The sequence below is a fragment of the Podospora pseudopauciseta genome, chromosome 3, assembly GCF_035222475.1.
Source record: "Podospora pseudopauciseta strain CBS 411.78 chromosome 3, whole genome shotgun sequence".
Taxonomy (NCBI): Eukaryota; Fungi; Ascomycota; class Sordariomycetes; order Sordariales; family Podosporaceae; genus Podospora; species Podospora pseudopauciseta.
The window spans coordinates 2,090,838-2,107,551 of NC_085893.1; the positions used below are offsets into that span (position 1 = coordinate 2,090,838).

General features: G+C 53.0%; 7 protein-coding genes across 7 annotated transcripts; 4 read left to right on the forward strand and 3 right to left on the reverse strand.

Annotated features, from left to right (window-relative positions):
* Positions 1–345: 345 nt before the first annotated feature.
* Positions 346–2,781, reverse strand: QC763_305950 (uncharacterized protein; the record flags this gene model as incomplete). Its single annotated transcript, XM_062911040.1, has 1 exon — positions 346–2,781. One exon carries the CDS (start codon positions 2,779–2,781, stop codon positions 346–348), a length of 2,436 nt encoding a protein of 811 aa, XP_062767041.1.
* A 414-nt stretch (positions 2,782–3,195) lies between these two features.
* Positions 3,196–5,600, forward strand: QC763_305960 (uncharacterized protein; the record flags this gene model as incomplete). Its single annotated transcript, XM_062911041.1, has 2 exons — positions 3,196–3,956; positions 4,024–5,600. Exons 1-2 carry the CDS (start codon positions 3,755–3,757, stop codon positions 5,598–5,600), a joined length of 1,779 nt encoding a protein of 592 aa, XP_062767042.1. The 5' UTR covers positions 3,196–3,754.
* Positions 5,601–6,292: 692 nt separating this feature from the next.
* On the forward strand, positions 6,293–8,604 carry QC763_305970 (uncharacterized protein; the record flags this gene model as incomplete). Its single annotated transcript, XM_062911042.1, has 3 exons — positions 6,293–6,576; positions 6,636–6,912; positions 7,117–8,604. Exons 1-3 carry the CDS (start codon positions 6,560–6,562, stop codon positions 8,602–8,604), a joined length of 1,782 nt encoding a protein of 593 aa, XP_062767043.1. The 5' UTR covers positions 6,293–6,559.
* Positions 8,605–9,529: 925 nt separating this feature from the next.
* On the reverse strand, positions 9,530–10,711 carry PRN1 (RNA pol II transcription cofactor; the record flags this gene model as incomplete). The annotated part of the gene is made up of 1 exon (XM_062905791.1): positions 9,530–10,711. The coding sequence occupies one exon, from the start codon at positions 10,709–10,711 to the stop codon at positions 9,530–9,532; it is 1,182 nt and encodes a 393-aa protein (XP_062767044.1).
* On the forward strand, positions 10,017–10,556 carry QC763_0053680 (uncharacterized protein; the record flags this gene model as incomplete). The annotated part of the gene is given in 3 exon segments (XM_062905792.1): positions 10,017–10,022; positions 10,076–10,252; positions 10,257–10,556. Coding segments are annotated over 3 exon segments (483 nt in total).
* A 349-nt stretch (positions 10,712–11,060) lies between the features above and the next one.
* Positions 11,061–15,312, reverse strand: QC763_305990 (uncharacterized protein). The gene is made up of 3 exons (XM_062911043.1): positions 12,559–15,312; positions 12,010–12,499; positions 11,061–11,945 (listed from the first exon to the last, which is right to left on the reverse strand). Exons 1-3 carry the CDS (start codon positions 12,737–12,739, stop codon positions 11,582–11,584), a joined length of 1,035 nt encoding a protein of 344 aa, XP_062767046.1. The 5' UTR covers positions 12,740–15,312; the 3' UTR covers positions 11,061–11,581.
* On the forward strand, positions 13,926–15,416 carry QC763_306000 (uncharacterized protein; the record flags this gene model as incomplete). The annotated part of the gene is made up of 1 exon (XM_062911044.1): positions 13,926–15,416. The coding sequence occupies one exon, from the start codon at positions 13,926–13,928 to the stop codon at positions 15,414–15,416; it is 1,491 nt and encodes a 496-aa protein (XP_062767047.1).
* Between the last annotated feature and the right edge of the window lie 1,298 nt (positions 15,417–16,714).

Below are 16,714 nucleotides of genomic sequence, written 5' to 3' on the forward strand. Positions count from 1 at the left end.
CCCTTTCTGGAGGTCAAAACGTCGGCGGGGTGACAGCGAAAAGAAATGGGGCGCTGGCTCACCCGACAGACAAGAACCCGGTCAAGCTGTTTGACTAGGGGAGAGCGGACGGGATCCCGTATTTTCAACTGCCTATGGTCGTATGTGTCGGTTTGGGTCTGAATCAGACTACATATTTGGAGTCTGAAGTCCGTCGGCCAAGCATTGGTGATGGTATCTTATCAGTGCCACTTCGTTTGCTCGCAATACCGTTGTATCGATCCATGGTATCGAATTCAAGGCTCAATTGACTCTGTTCTCCTATGTATACAGACTGCATCGTGATGTCTATTAACCATGTGCTTGTTACTGACCTTGAGCCTGCCCCTGAGCCTGCCCCTGTCCCTGACCCCTATCCACCATCTCGGGGTCCTCAAACGCCGGCATCTCCTCATCAATATCCTCTTCACTCTCCCCCTCATCCTCCTCATCCGACATCCAAGCCCCCGGCATCTGAACAGGAGGATACCCCACCCTCATCCTCATATACTCCATAACCTCCGCAATACTCGGGCCTTCCCCAAACGCCCCCTCCCCATCAAAGTCCTCCGGATCCGTCCACTCCGCCTCCTCATCATCCTCCTCATCAACGCCAAACGCATGGTCATGCCTCGTCCGCCCATCCCAGTTACCCCCAAACTCGGTGGTGTCCTCATCATCAGAATCATTATCGTCATCGTCGTCGTCCTCCTCCTCCCCATCCTCAACCGTAGCCTGGAACGGTCCTCGCGGCTGTTGTCCCTGTCCAGCGGCACCCCCATCTCCACCAGCGCGTTGTCGGACCCTACCCATCAACGCGTTAAAGAAGCCCATTATCCCGCCTCCACCGCCGTCATCAACCTCGAGCATAGCTTCGAGTTCCTCCTGGGGCATCTCGGCTAGCAACCGCTCGGCTGCCGCCCGCATCCCGGCTTCTCTGCGAGGGTCCATTTGGGTGCTAAACAGGCCTCGCGTAGCAATGGAATCGGGTTTCCAGGGTAGTTTTTGAATCTCGCTGCTAAAAATGTTGTCTACTGCCGCTGGTGGCAAGGGGTCGAACTCAAAGTTCGGAGAAGCATCGTGTAGCAGCTTCCTTGGGACGAGGGTCATGAGGGACGGCGTACTGTCGAGGTAAATGAATCTTGCTACTGCGAGCGTTGGCTCTGGGCTCTGGGGACATCTGTAGACGCCTTTCGGGAGGAGCTTCTTAGCCTTGTCTGCTGCTGATTTGAGGAGGGAGATGGCGTTGGGGTTGTTCCAGAGGTCCTTGGAGATGTGAAGGTAGAGCTCTGTATAAAGTTTGTCGTCATCGTTCCGCGGAGTGTGACCCCAGATGGACTGGGGAGTATCTAGACTGAGAGCGGAGAACAAGGCGCAGTAGAGCCAAGGCAAAGTCTCGATGTTCTTGACGAGGGTCTCGTGCGCCGTGTCGTAGTCATCGAGCTGGAGGTAGGCTAAGGGGAGAGTATGGAGAGGATACAAGACCGCATCTGGCCACCTGGAAGCGAGAGCATCGCAAAACTTGACAAACCACTCCGCCTCACGGGATCGAAGCGCAAGAACGGGCACCCAGTTGAGCAGGGCGTAAGGGTCGCCGTGGTTGAGGCTCAAGTACAACTTAGACCATTCAAGGGCGGTCCGATAGGTGCCCTTGAGAATGAGCTTCTGGATCAAGTTGTAGCCAGCGAGGTAGAACTGTCTGTTTTCAGGCCTGGCAAAGTTGATCCTGGCTTTGCCCTGTTCAAGTTTGCGGCGGAAATCACTAAGCGTAACGCGGCCAAAGGTGAAGAGAGCACGCTCAATGAGATCAGCAGCGAGAGCTGAGTTCTGGTCCTGTCGAGCAACCTTACTGCCCTGAATCAGAGACGACACATGGTATGGGTTCCGGTGCAAGAAGTGGATGATCTGCATGGGGTCTCCCATCTGGACAAGCTGAAAGAACGACCCCTCAAGATCGTCGTAGGCCTTCTCGTGGGCAAACGTGAACTCGACCACATCAGGTGTGCCTTCGCTGAGGCGCTTCATGATCAGCCCCTGAGCCGCACCCCTAGGCCACAACTTTTTGCCCTCGATGAAAGGGTTGGTGCGGAGGAGCGTCTCAAACATGCCCGGCTTCGCCGGGCCCGAGCGACGTGGGTCGGTGGCAACAGCACTTAGGTATGTCTCGAGATCAAGATTCTCTGGCAGAATTCTCTGTCGGGTTTCCTGGCGTTCCTCCACCTGGGCGAGATCCATAGCCTTGCCGAACAAACGGCGCATCTCGTTCGCGGCCTTGAGATGTCGGCTGTCGATCTTCAAGAGGTCGTTGAGCTGGTCGTCCGGGTTTTGTTTTGATGAGCTTGCCGCTGATGCAGCGCCGGCCCGTTGCTTTTTGGCCTTGATGTTGAGCTCTTTGAGTGCCTTCTCGAGCTCATCCTCCCTAGCCTTGGGGCGCTCTGCTGCTGGGGTTTCTGATGGTTGCTTTCCCTTCTTCTTTTTCTTCTTCTTGGACTTCTTCTTGGCAGGTTCGGCCTGTGGACTGGCAACTTCCTTCTCTACCGGTTTTGATGGTTCTGGTTCCTCGTCCTCATCGTCTTCGTCGTCGTTGTCGTTGCCGTCACCCATGTCCCCGAGCGCTGCGAAGGAGAACATGTTGCCGCGGGGCTTCGCCACTACCTGCTCCTCCTCCTCCTCGCTGGTCTCTTCTTTTGTCTCAGGGGCTTCATTCTGTGAGTTCAAGAGTTCTTGCTGCTTTCGCAGCTTGCGTAATTGTCGACTCGCCATTTTTGGTGGTTTGATGAGAAGAGGTTGTTCTGTTGACAGCGAGTGAGTTGCCGACAGTTGGCTAAACTGATGAAAGACATAAAAGTGGAGGGGTAAGCAACAAGTATGGCGGGGCAGCACCCAATCTTTGATGGCAGCCACCAAAGCAAAGCAAAGTTGTTCAAGTTGCGATGCTGACGCTTGTAAATTGGCTAGCTCGGAGTGATACTGTCAGATGTATTGGATTTCACTCTTCTGGTTTCACCCTTCTGCTTTTGCACGACGAAGGCGAAATGGAAGGAAGGCGGTTTGCCGATGGAGTCATCGCCGTCTTGAAGATGCCACTACGCACTGTACGATGCACTGTGTTTGGGAGCTCTTTCATGATCGACAGGAACATGACATAAACCATAACTGTAGCCAACCTCCGATGGGGGTTGACACACTCATACTTCTACATCTTTTACATCTCTGGTCTCGATGTTAATTGACTACAGCAAAAGCGGTGTCCAATGCCCAGTACCTATCCTCTTGGCTCCAGACAAATGTTCGCAACTTCGCTGGCTGGCTCCAGGTCTGGACCTCTCAATGCTCCTGCCTCCATGGACCAGCGTATCAAGTTCTCCTCCCCGTTGCAGCCGAGCGGTTGACATTGGCCATTGTTCAGAGACACCATGCATGGCGTCGCTAGTCTGATACCCGTCTGCTTGGGTCTGGGCTCTCTTGTCGCCAGCCTCGAGGGGCTGAGAATCCCCCTGCAGGCTCAACCTTCGGTGTTGATATGCTGAGGGGTTTGGAAATGCGGTGGGCAAGTCTTCCTATTTGGTCCCTTTCTCTCCGTCTCTTTCTTGCAGCAACCGATTGCTTCCAAATCCCATCTTTTCGAAGTGGTAATTCTCTCCATTTTGTCCGCCAAACTTTCGAGGTTGGGCTTTCACTTACGTTTGTCCATCTGAATCACCCGACCGACTAGCGGGCACAGTCGCTCGCTTCCATGTCTGCCCAAAAGTACGATGATAGCAGGTTCACACGCCGGGCTTGTGTGACTGGTTTGGTCTTGTGTTGGTTTGTTGCTGTAGGCAGTATCATCGGAGGTGGACTATGTCTCTACAAGGAGGTTCGTGATGACGATTCAATCCGGATCGACTTGTCCAACAGATGGAGAGAGCTTCTCCCTCTCGGACTGAACATATTCAGTAGGTTGTCGCAAAACTCCTTCCCTGGCTGGTACTGCAGGACAGCTAACCACAGTCTGACTCAAAGTTACCCTACTCAACGATAGCATGGGATACATCCATGCCGTTGCTCTCCGTTGGTCTCTCATAAGAGAAGGGAGCCTAGACTTCAACTCGAACCTGCGTCTACTCACATTCTCCAAGAAAAGTCCCCCGAACGGTTATATCCCCAACTTTCTCTACCTTTTCGGAATCATACTCGCCTATGGTGCTACCTCTGTCATATTCTTGAGCCTTAACCCCGAGCTCGCCCGTCTGCTAGGCAAGTCCTACGAAATCACCGACACAAGGGGTGTCCATCTAAACGGCATTGCTCTCATTATTCTCGGCTGCGGCTTTCTCCTCCAAGCCGCCGTTACCAACTGGGCCTTGGCGGGTACTAAGATTCCCACATGGAGCTCGAACCCGCTCATCATTGCGAACACGTGCATGAATCATGATACCGAACACTACCAGGTCATGCCTCGCCAAGGCCGCTGTATGATGGGAGTTCACCTGGCAGGGAATGACATCAAGGCCATCCGACCTACTCGAAAGCAAAGGCCAATGATTACAGCACATCCCCATGTCCGCCGTGTGTTGTATCTCTTGTGGGCTCTTCCAATCTTGAGCGGCGTTTGGGGAGGCGGTGTCTACGGTTACCTCTTACGTGGGAGTAAAAATGGGATCTTTGGGCGGTCATGGAGTCTTCTCCCAGAGTTTCCACCTCACATAGACGAGAACTGCCACACTAAGCAATGTACTGACGGGACATCAGTACTGAACCTGGGCTGGAGTACCACCGGTGGTGCGGCTGGTACAACAGGTGGCGTCTTCCTCATCATTGCGATCCAGTCTGTGGTAACTCTCTCTCTTCATTGTGCCGAACTGATCGTGAATCTTTCACGGGACGAAGGCATATACAGGAAGCTGATCGGACCAAGAGGCACCAACGGGCACTTCAACTCAGTCGTGGAAGCCTTCACCTCATGGCAAACAATTTTTTTGTTTACTCTCAAATCCGGTGTTCACTGGATGTTCGGTTTGGCTATTAATCTCCAATTTCAGCTGGGGGTCAACATGTACCCCTCACAAATATTTTACTTTGGTGGCCTAACTTTGGTGGCCGCCTTGTTTGGTTTGCTCCTGTCTTTGCAGCGCCCATCAGGTTACTTGCCGCCAACATACGGCCACATCCAAACTATCGCCGACATTATTGACGAATGGGCGGATTCTGGATGCATGTTTTGGGGTGAGAAGGGTCCACATTACACTGGAACAAGCACCAAGCGGCTCAAACAACCCAATCCAAACGTTGAGTACGGGGGAATGAAGAAGGGCGACGGCCAAGGGAGTCACAGTGACGATATCACGGTGATACCTCTTGAAACCTTCAGTCCAGCCAGTCTGGTAGCCTCACCACCAATGGACCAGAGCTTTGGCTATGTCTCTCCGGTTGTTCAGACACCTCCTTCGGCAAATGCTGCCTGGGGCCAGCCGTGGCAACAACAGCAGCATCAGACGAGCTACGAAAGTCTCAACAGCAGGTTCTCGGGACAGACTGGGTATTCGGCGTATAGCAACCAGAGCACACAACCATTCTTGCACAGTTATAGGAGCTATTAGAACCTCAAGGCGGAGTTGTTATTGTATGAGTACCACATGGTTTTCTTTGGCTTGGGAGCACTCGTGGGAGTTTTTGGCTTGGGGTTGGATATCAGATTTATGGTTAAGCATTGCGGCTGGAAATGGCGGAAAAGGCTCCTTGGGTAATGTTCAGATTGGCGTGGATTGGCTTTGAAAAGTTTTACGAAAAATAAAGCATATCTATCATGAATTAAAGTGTATATATCATGAATCTTCTGAGCAAATTTCCGACCTTTTGCTCAGTTCTGCACCTCTGTTGTAGAGTGTCTATGCGATATGGCGGACTGGAACAAGGCTGGACCCCAACGCCGGCGGGTATACGAGCGTACCTTATCGTTACATATAATCACTAGATCTGTCGGTATTGGTGTTGACGGGTAAGTGTTTTTTCCTCCTTTTCCTCACACCTGTTTCTGTTTGTCGGTTCATCATCGTGATGTTTGATGTTTGGTGTTGTGCAGTGCATTCAAGCTTTCCCACTGTCTGGCAACCGTCAACCTGCTGGCAAGCACTGCTGGCCAGAACCCACCTCCAAGTGGCGGTGCTCTGGGGTAGCTGCACCCAAAAAGTGGTGGGAGGAGGGGCGGAGGTCGCACGGGCCTTGGCGCTAGAGCTCAAAAGCGGGAGGCTGAAGCTGCCGAGTTTTCATAGGCTGGTTTTTCTCTCTCGCATTCTCCCTCTTTCTCCCAAACCTAACCAACGGCGAAAACAATGCTGCACAACGCCTCCAGCCGGACACCATCATAACACCAGGAAAATCGTCTCTGCGGAGCGATTCTGTTTTCATTCTCATCTTTCTCTTTTACATGGTTTAATACCCCCCCCACCCAACAAGTCGCTTCATTACCAGCACTTTCAAAGCCACCATTTATCGCGTGCCCTTCCCCTCATTCTAGCAGGCGGTTGTATTTGGTTTTTCCGCGCCCTAATAAGCCACCATGTCCGATTATATCGGGTTCGTTGTTGCCAGCTCTTGCTGTTTCTTCGACTGATTGCTAACTCTTTCGAATACAGATCCAGAATATCCCTCATATCCAAGAGCGACATCCGCTATGTCGGCACACTTGCGAGCATCAACTCGGATGACTCGACTGTCTCGCTCGAAAATGTGAGGACGTTTGGCACTGAGGGCCGCAAGGGCAAGATCGAGGAAGAGGTCCCCCCTTCCGACCAGGTCTACGAGTACATTGTCTTCCGCGGAACGGATGTCAAGGATCTCAGGATCGAGGAGGGTCCCGCCGCCAAGGAGAACAAGCCGCCAGCTGTCCCCAACGATCCTGCCATTGTTGGTGTGAGTCTACCTTTTTTCTTTCACTGTTCTGCCCATGGCCATTGTTATGATGAAATATTTTCGGATGTAAAAACATATTTGTCTGAAAAGCGCAAAAACCCCATGTTGATAATTTCCGTTGCCTTCCTTCTGATCATCTGGCTACGCACACTCTTTGCAAAGCTCAAGCCCTATGTGGAGTAACTGCTGACCAAAATCACTCAGGCTCGCCCTCGGCCTGGCAACGTCGCTCCTGGCCCACCTGGTGGTCCTCAAGGCCCTCCACAAGGTCCCGGTCCCATCGGGCACCCAGGCCCGCACGGCGCTCCGAATCAGCCGCAGCCTCCTCCAGGCGCACCTGGTTATGGCTACTTCCCTCCTCACATGGGAGGATGGGGTGGCCGTCCAGCTCCTGGTGGCCCCGGTGGTCCCAGTCCAGGCCCCGTAGGTCCAGGTGGTCCCGGTCCTTTTGGCATGCCCTACCCGCAGCCGGGGTGGTTCCCGCCGGGACAAGAGTTTCCGCCAATGGGTCCCGGGCAATGGAACCCGTATCCTCAGTTTCCTCCTGGTCCTGGTGGTCCTGGTGGCCCTGGTGCTCCAGGTGGTCCTCCCGGTTTCCCTGCCGCTCCTGGTGCACCTGGACAAGGTCGTCAGTCGGCTGACCAGACGCCCAGCAACCAGGGTCCAGGCCAAAAGCCCTCACCCATCGGTCCTTCTGGAGAAAAGAAGGCCCCAACTCCAGGACTCAATGCTCAGCCTTCGGAGTCGAAGCCCATGATTCCACCTCCTCAGCAATCTGCGGGTGGTCCGGCACCTCCTCCGCCCGTCGCTTCCAAGCCCACTGCCGAGGAAGTCAAGGCCACGGCAGCTAATCTCGCCCAGCCTACTGCTCCGGCTTCCTCTCAGGGCATTCCCACAGGTCCCAAGAGCGATCGCCCTGTGCAGATTCTGCCCGCTATCCCCCTTCCAATTGGCTTGACCTCTAGGGTTGCTCAGCCATCGCCCTCCGCCACCAGATCCGAGCAGAACAATGCCGGCGCTACACCCGCTGCATTGCGCGATGCCACTCAGGCTGCCAAGGAAGCCGTTGCCAATGCGATGGCTCAGATGGAGAACAATGCATACGCTCAAATTGCCAGCCAGGGCGCTGCTGTTGACAACTTGACCAAGAAGGTCAACGAGATGAGGGTCAATGCGGCTCGTGGTGGTCATGCCCCTCGCGGTGGAGGCGGACGTGGACGTGGAGGTGCTCGCCCTGCTGCCAAGGTGGAGGTCCCTGATTCCGACTACGATTTTGCGACTGCGAATGCCAAGTTCAACAAGCAGGACCTTGTCCGTGAGGCTATCGCTGGTGGCTCGCCAATTGTGGAAGCTCCCACCCCAGAGGCTGTTGCGCCCGAAGCCCCTGTTGAGAGCACCGAGGCGGTTGAACCCGCTTACAACAAGCAGCGGTCGTTCTTTGACAACATCTCTAGCGACCTGAAGGACAGGGAGAATGCTTCTCAGAAGCCAGGCGGCCGTGAGTGGCGTGGAGAGGAACAGAGGAAGAACATTGAGACCTTTGGCCAAGGCAGCGTCGACGGTGGTTACCGTGGTTATCGCGGCGGTCGGGGCCGTGGCCGTGGAGGTCGTGGACGTGGATTCCGCGGAGGACGGGGCGGTAATAATGGTGGATATCGCCCCCAACAACAGCAAACACAGGCGCCCCAGTAGAGGGTGTGACCTTTTCTTACCCGTCCAACACTAATTTGACATGACTCGATGTTCTGTACGACTAGTCAATACCTGGATCTGGGATTTCACTTTTTCTTTCTCATTGGCGGCATGGGAATCTCAAGCCTGGTGTTTGTTTCTGGACGGGAGTTGGAAGGACGAAGCTACGACGGGAAAACGTTTTGTTTTTATGATGACTTAGCGAAGGTTGCTTTTTTACGATACTTCGCAACAGGCAGGGCGAAAGGGCGCTTCAGACTTTGGCTCCTACATCGAGGCTAGGGCTGCATCTATCGGGACTGGATTACTGGGTAGATGCAATTAGCGTCTGAGGTTTGAAGGGGTGTGTCTCTTTAGGTTGATGTGCTCAGTTACGAGCGTGCTGAAATCAGACAGCATGGGCGCAGGGAGGTCTCGGTTTAAATGGCCTCCCTGGTTTGCGGCGATATGCGTGGGGATTCCCAAAAAATAAAGAAGATATTCAGCCGTCGAGGCTGGTATTCTGGGCTTTTACTGTTTGTTCTGCTCTGCGTGATTGTGATTTCTCCCCTCAGGAGTCTCTCAGCTCTCGGAGTGTATGGTAGGGTCGATGCTTCAATAAGCGCGCCTCTCATATGGTGTTTCTCTCATTTTCTTATCACCAGTGTGGTCTACGAGCAGGGAAATTCTCCCAAATGACGTCTTCTACTCATGCCGCAGCACAACTAGAACTAACAGGAAGCATGACATTTGAGTCGACCGTGATCGTTCTTACTTGGGCACCTGGGGGTATGCTCTCAAGTTACGTATCTCAACTGCGGGAAGATCACCATATTCACACATGCTACTTCAAGCCAGAACCCATAAACAGATATGTACACGCTTCAAACAAAAGACTATCTACACCTGCTTAACGCCCCCTCTCCTCCAAGTCATTCTTCCCCCACTAATGAACCATACTCTTCCCAATCTCACTCCTCCACCCCTTTGCCCTCTCGAACCCGTTGGTGTGGCTCTGGTAGTCGACAAACGCCTGGTAGACCTCCTCCTGGCTGTTGAGCACAAAAGGACCATACTGCACAACAGGCTGATCCATCATCTGCCCGGCAACCAGGACGAACCTCCCCGGTTTTGTCTCGGTCTCCTCCACCCGTGCAACAACCCCATCCTCCTCTTTTCCGTTGCCAAAAACGACGTTGTGCCACTGTGAGACTTTCTTCTCTTCTTGGGGCCCGTCACTGAAAGTGATGTCTGCCCCCTCGAGAATATAAGCGAACCCTTGCCACCCCTGGGGAACCTCCTGCTCGATCTTCCCCCCCGGTTGGACCTCCACGTCATAGAACACCACGGGTGTGTACGCTAGATCTTTGAGGGACTCGACACCGTACGACTTGCCAGAAATAACCTTGATCTTGACTTTGCCGTCTTCGGTGATGACGGTGGGTATCTCCTCCGCTTTGAGATCCCGATACCGTGGCTCACAGTATTTTAGTTCCTTGGGGAGGTCAACCCAGAGCTGCAGGCCGATGTTGGGGGAACCATCGGGGTTTTGGCGGGGCATCTCGGCGTGCATGATGCCTTTGCCGGCGGTCATGAACTGGAGGTCGCCCGGGTTGAGGGTGCCGCGGTTGCCGGCGAAGTCTTCGTGGTCCATGCCGCCGGTGAGGAGGTAGGTTATTGTTTCTTGGCCGCGGTGGGGGTGGTCTGGGAAGCCGGCGCCGGGGGAGACGGAGAAGTGGTCGAGCATGAGGAAGGGGTTGAGGGAGCGGAGGGAGGGGGTGCCGATGGAGCGGCGGACTGTGGCGCCTGCGCCTTCGGACTGCTGCTTTGCGAGGAGGGTTTTGAGGATGCGGCGGGGGAGGGTGATGCGGGACATTGTTGCTAGCTGGGCTGGTGTGATGACGGTGGTAGTGGTGGTGGGTGGTGGTGAGGATATGTCTGATGAGGGGGTGGCAGAGGTGAGGTTCAAGTAGTTCTTGATGTTGTCTCTGAGGATGTCCAACGAGGCAGGGATGTCAATGTTTTTGATGCGCTCAAGCTCAAAGGCTGGGTTGGTGGTATAAAAGTAAGCAAAAAGCACACTGACGAGCACAACCGTGAGTGAAGATATCCAAGAAAAAGTCTTCATCTGAAATTATCTCAAGGTCACAGCTTCTTATAGATCTGTGAGCGGATGGTGAAAATCGCTGGGATTACAAGAAAAAAGACAAAGTGAACTAATGATTTATAAATGATGAGCAACCCGCTATCTCAAGAACTCTCTTGAATCTTCCTCCCCCCCCCTCCCCCCATCCCACTTCTCTCATCATCGTTGCTGTCAGATCGATGAAGCTGCCGGAAAAGAGCTGGTGGCGGGGTCAGTTTGGCCCAAAGAGGCTTAGCGCATCGCTGACAGCACGTTAGTAATCGGTTGAAAAGCGACAGAGGGCGAAAGAGTGGGGACGAGCTCACGATGAGCTAAGCTCTGAATAAGACATAAACTCATGAGCCTATCACCGCCCGAGATAATTACAACTTTGCTGAGGAAGAATACATTATTGTTTGTAGTTGACGGTCCAGCCAGCTGTGTTCTTAGTCGACCAATGTGTGAGACTGACATTGGGGACTTCACCAAGAAGCGAGTGTCCCTAGGCTGCGCTTATGTCTTTCCCAGTGAGCATTTGTCACAATAGAGGCAAGCTCGTTTGTTTTAAATTTACTTGATTGTTTGTTGTCTCTCTAAACTTTCCAAGTCTATGGCCATATATATACTATTATTACACAAAAGAAACATTCTCTTCTTTTAATCGGGGCCTACCCCCAAACCCCAAAAACGCATACCCGAGCAAGGCGAAAAAAATAACAAACGCTCCTACCCCAATTTTACACTCCATATCTGTCCCATCCCGTCGACACGTTTGTTGTTCCTTGTCCTTCGGTCCTGTTCTTGTGGTTGTTGTCCCTTGTGTTCATATATGTGCCCTCGACTCCTCATCAACACCCTTCCTTCGGTGATGCCTTATTTCAGAATCGTATCCGTGCTCCCGGCTTCCAGACCACCCTTCTGCACGCTGTGTAATTGGTAATCCCCCTTCAAACCGTTTGCCTCGTCAAAAGTCTTGTTTCCACCCTTTGACCCCGTAGCAGTGGTGCCACCCCATGAGCTGCCGTACGGCGTCGACTTCTTTTGCGAGCTGTTCCAGCCCATTCTGGGCAGGTAGGCGGTGACGAGCTTCTTGAGTCTCATGGCACAGCCGCAGACGATGCCGATGTTGACCTCCACGATGGACCAGATGCCGAGAATGCCTTCCTCCCAGGAGAGATCATCTGATGACCCGAGGGAGATGGAATAGGGCAGGCGCGCAATGGAGCAGATGACGACACTGTGGGGAACAACGATTAGTCTGATGCGGAGGTAATGAAGCAGTGAGAGAAGCAAAAACATACGCAGAGCCCAGAGCCAAAATACCTCCTACAGATAACTTCTGCTTGAAGCTCAGCTGCAAGCTGATAATGGTGGGAATGGGAAGCAAGATGACGGCAATGTCAGACGCAATGTTCAACACTGACTGCGAAATGGCAACGTTCATCAAGCACTTGATCGTCTCGTCACCCTTGAGCGGCGTGCAGGGCCCTCCGGTCAGGTAGGTCAGCACCAAAGTGTAGGCAAAAATGCATACTCCAATAACCACAACGCAGATACGGTATATGACCGAAGGATTGATCTTGAACAAGACAGTCAACATGGCCATCTTGGTCACAGCCGGTGTGATGAGATAGATAAGCGTGTTGGGGAGCAGCTTGTTGTTGAACTCGAGTAGGTTCATCCAGTTGGACGCAAAGATCTCCGTCATGTGTCGCGCCCACCCATAGTCCATCAGCTTAACCATGGTGATGAAGTAGGCTAGTGCAAGGCCATAACATAGTGTCAAGATGACTGTGCAGAAAAAAAGCCAGGTCAGTGATGAACGCAAGATGACAACCAGAGCAACCTACTCAAATCGATCTCGACGTTCTTTACTATCTTGATGGCCTGGAAATATCGGCAAGCCAGGAAGAATGTCGCCATGAAGTATGTTATCCCAAAGGCGACCATTGTGCCGATTTGAAGGTCATTGTACGGGGCACCCAACTGCCCAATATCCTGGGTCGGTTCTGGGAGGAGACTGGGATCCATCTTTTCTGTGTCGTCTGCCTTTTTTTCTGTCACTATCTCGATATCAAATCGTGTCGTCAAAACTCGGTGCCGTCAGAATTCGATGGTGTTTTGGCCGTATAATAACCGTCATAAACATAGTCCACAAGGATCAACTCCAGATTCCAGTCCCAAGATGGGCATGAGCCCAGTTTTGTTGCAAATCTAGCTCGGACAAGGCCATCTTCACCTGGGTGGCACGAGGGCGACAAGGACCCTTGCTGAGAAGAGTTTTAGAAAAAGCAAATTCGGTTGTGCCTTCCGTCGCTTCTCGATTCCTCGGTAGTGTAGCTCCAGGATCATGGTCTTGAAGTGCTATTGCTGATTGAACAAAAGGTGATTTGGCATGCAGGAAGTGGGTTGATAGTTCCGCGCTACTGGAAAGAAGCAGAGGTTTGAAACGAATCGCAATTGGCGATTTCCCTGAGTTTCCCTCATATCCCACTTCCAATCCCACGGTTTGGCACCGAGGAACGTCTGAGAGTGGGACCCGAGTACGGGACCCATAATCCGTGCGACGGGCGACGGCACCGTCACGTTAGTTTCGGCTCGGCAGGCATGCGGTAGGGACCGGGGCCAGGCGGCCGGGTTCCCCGTGTTGCCATGTTGCTGGCAGTGGTTGACAGGAAACGATGAATTGCCAGAGATCATCAGCCGGGGAAAAGGGGCAACCGGTCCAGGAATCCAGGAAAGCAACGAAAACCCCTTTTCCCACGCCGTAGCGTGATGTTGGCTGCAGCAAATTCGTAGCGGCTACCGAAAAGGGTTAACGGCATCAGCAGAAGCAAAATCACATCTGCAGAGCCCTTGTCTGGGGGACGAGATGTCAGGCACCCCCAAACTCCAAGGGGGCTATCGTTCCCAGAAGCGAGGCCACACGATGGACCGCAGGGCAATGATTCCGTGGACCGAGGGCCCCGAGAGGCCGAAATTGTGGTTTCGTCGTGGCCAAAGACGATGATTTACTCGCACGATTCCCCCGTGTCGTTGCGTTGCAAGAGAAGCTGATTAAAAGAAACAAAGACGTTGACGAGATTGAAGGCTGCGACTCTGTGTTTTCTTTCTGTGGCGATATCCTCTGCCTATTCCCCCTATTTCTCTGACGATTTCGATTCTGATCCGCTCTCAGCAACGGCAGTCGCTCATTTCTTTCGATCCGCTGACAAAGATGAACAAACTATTCGGTAGCGGGAAGCCACCCGTCCCAACGGTCGATACCGACCGGGTGGTGCCGCTCCATTTCTTCGAGAAAAGCCCGCTGGTGCAGGGCAACAACATGGCCGTATCTCTTGTGTTCGACGATGTGTTGGAGCCAGAAAAGTTGAAGCAAGCCCTCGAGGGTCTTGTGAGGAGGGAAGGCTGGCAGAGACTTGGAGGACGTCTCCGGAAGAACCCAACAACCGGAGCGATCGAGTGGCATATCCCTACTGTCTTCTCAGCTGACCGTCCCATCATCAACTACGCCCATGTCGATCACGGAGTCCCCGCCGCCCAGCACCCAGCTGCCTCGCGAATCCCGCAACCGTCCACTAGGCCGGCGGTTGTCGCGGACCCTGACGACCTCGCTGATTTGGCTTTCGAGCCTGGTCACAGGCCCGGCGGCATCAGCGATTATCTCACGTCTGACATGCCCGTCCTAGGTCTGCGTGTCAACTCTTTCACCGACAAAACCATTGCCGTTCTCCAATGGCAGCATGTTGCCTTCGATGCGTTGGGTATGCAATATGTCGTCGAGGGCTGGAGCAACATGCTCTGGGGCAAGGAGCACGAGATTCCCACGCCCTGCGGTTTAGACAGCGACCCGTTCGAGGCTTTGGCTAAAGGAACCCGAAAGCCAACAGAGCCCCATCTGTTGATGGACAAGAAGGTTGGAATTGGCGGTATGCTCAAATGGGGTCTCGGATATGGCTTCGATATGTTGGCACGGGCCAAGGAAAACCGCATGGTGTGCATTCCGCAATCGTATTGGAAGACGCAGATGGAGAAAGCAATCGAGGAGCTCCAGGCTGAAGCAACCGAAAAGGGCGAGGACCCATCCAAGGTCTTCCTGACTGAAGGCGACATCCTCACTGCCTGGACGATGAAGTCAGTTGTCGGGCCCCAGGACATGGACCCCAACAGGACAGTGGCTGGATCCATTGCCATGTCGCTCCGTAAGGCATTCGAAGGTGACCTGATCCCTGAGGCATCCAAGAGTCCCTATGTCGGCAATGCTTTCGGTTGGGGCAACGTTCTCGTCACTGCTGGTGACGTCAACACCAAGCCCCTCAGTTGGCTCGCAAGACAAGTGCGGCGGGCCATCAACGAACAAGGCACCCGGGCTCAGCACGAGGCCTACTACGCCATGGTGCGTGAAGGGCCTGGTCTCCCAATTGTAATCTTTGGCGACGGCGGCATGGCCCAGATTGGCTTCTCCAACTGGTCCAAGGCGGGCTTGTTCAACCTCGACTTTGCTCCTGCTCGCAAGGTGCAGAAGCCAGGTGTGCCATGCCGGCCTTCATACGTTCAGGAGAACCACGGTCCCATCAAGCCTGTCGATGGTTTCTTTGTGTTTGGGAAGGATGAGAAGGGTAACTACTGGACGTCAGCGTACAAGGTTAAGGGCCAGTGGGACAAGCTGGATGAGTACCTTGTCAAGGAGCATGAGAAGGGCGCCTGAGCGCAGGAGAGGACGGCTGCATGATGATGGAATGGAATGGAGGGAGGCTCTTTGTCGTTCTGTTTGGAAGCAAAGATAATAATACCCGGGTGTTTTTTGTTCGTGTACGGAGCAAGCTTATTAGTAAAGTAGTGACTGCCTCATGTGTAAAACTCCACCCATGTATGGGTGCAAAGCGCATCGTGATAATTAAACACAGACAGCTACAATGCGCCAAGGCCGACTGATTTCCACAACACGACTCATTACCATCACTTGGTCGTGGTTTGATATGGATCTGTAAAGTCCACATGTCGGCGCTAGGTGATGTGCTTGATGTCTCTCATAGTAGTCTGCTGTGTTTTGGCAGCAGAGTAAGCTGTGAATTTGACCACGGTGCCTCCCATCTCAAAAGTAATGAAACGTAAAGGTTGTATCGATTTAGCCATAAGACCGTACCCTCATTCAACGGGGCTGGAAACGGTACTGCCTTTGACTTTCACCTGGCATACCTGGCGTACAGTTCCTCACGTTGATGTCAACACTCAATACATCGGCTGGAGGGCATTCCCAACTGGTACTTCATACTCTAACAAACCATAAACTTCATCCAAAATACCTCAAGAGTCCCCCTGGATACCCAAACCTACTTTCAGACCTCTTCCTATCCATATCAGACAACCACATTATAACCCCCAACCTCACCAACCTAAGACCCACCCCCAACCATCTCTAAAAAACCCAGCTCATTAAGCTAGATTCTGAATTCGAACCCATCGACTCACAAAAATGTATCCCAATCCCCAAAGAATTTTCAAACCAAGAACGCCAGGCACAGTAGGCAATCCTGACCGTCGCAACAGCCAATTGCACCGCCGGGATGAAAACCTGCCAGTCATCAGGATGTCAGTCGGCACAGAAGGGGGGGTATATATACCCTTCGTACCATCATTAGGAAAGCCATCAAGCGAGGAGCAAGTCCTGACTGTTGGTCAGCACGGCTAAATGCTGACTGCATCGTACACAGCGGAAATTTGCCTGAAGCAACTATGTCTTACTGTCGTCGGTTTTCAGCAACTGTCGAGGCACTGCAATGGATTGTCCACCTCGTTGAAATATTGGTCATAAGTAGTTACTACCCCTTCGTCAAAGATAGTAGTAGCCATCAGGAACATATCATCACCGCACAACCTCAGCCACCGACTCCTATCAATGCAGAGCCTTTATTCGTCATCTGCTTCCATCCTGGAAGTACCTTGGTTCACCAACTAGACGCCCATCATACTCTCTCACAAAATAACACCTACGGACAACTTCGC

Excerpts from the sequence above, each read along its gene's own strand:
- QC763_305990 (XM_062911043.1), bottom strand. The coding sequence starts at position 12,739 with ATGGATCCCAGTCTCCTCCCAGAACCGACCCAGGATATTGGGCAGTTG. Across the intron at positions 12,500-12,558 it reads GAACGTCGAGATCGATTTGA|TCATCTTGACACTATGTTAT; the intron begins GTAGGTTGCTCT and ends TTTTCTGCACAG. Across the intron at positions 11,946-12,009 it reads ATTTTGGCTCTGGGCTCTGC|TGTCGTCATCTGCTCCATTG; the intron begins GTATGTTTTTGC and ends TGTTCCCCACAG.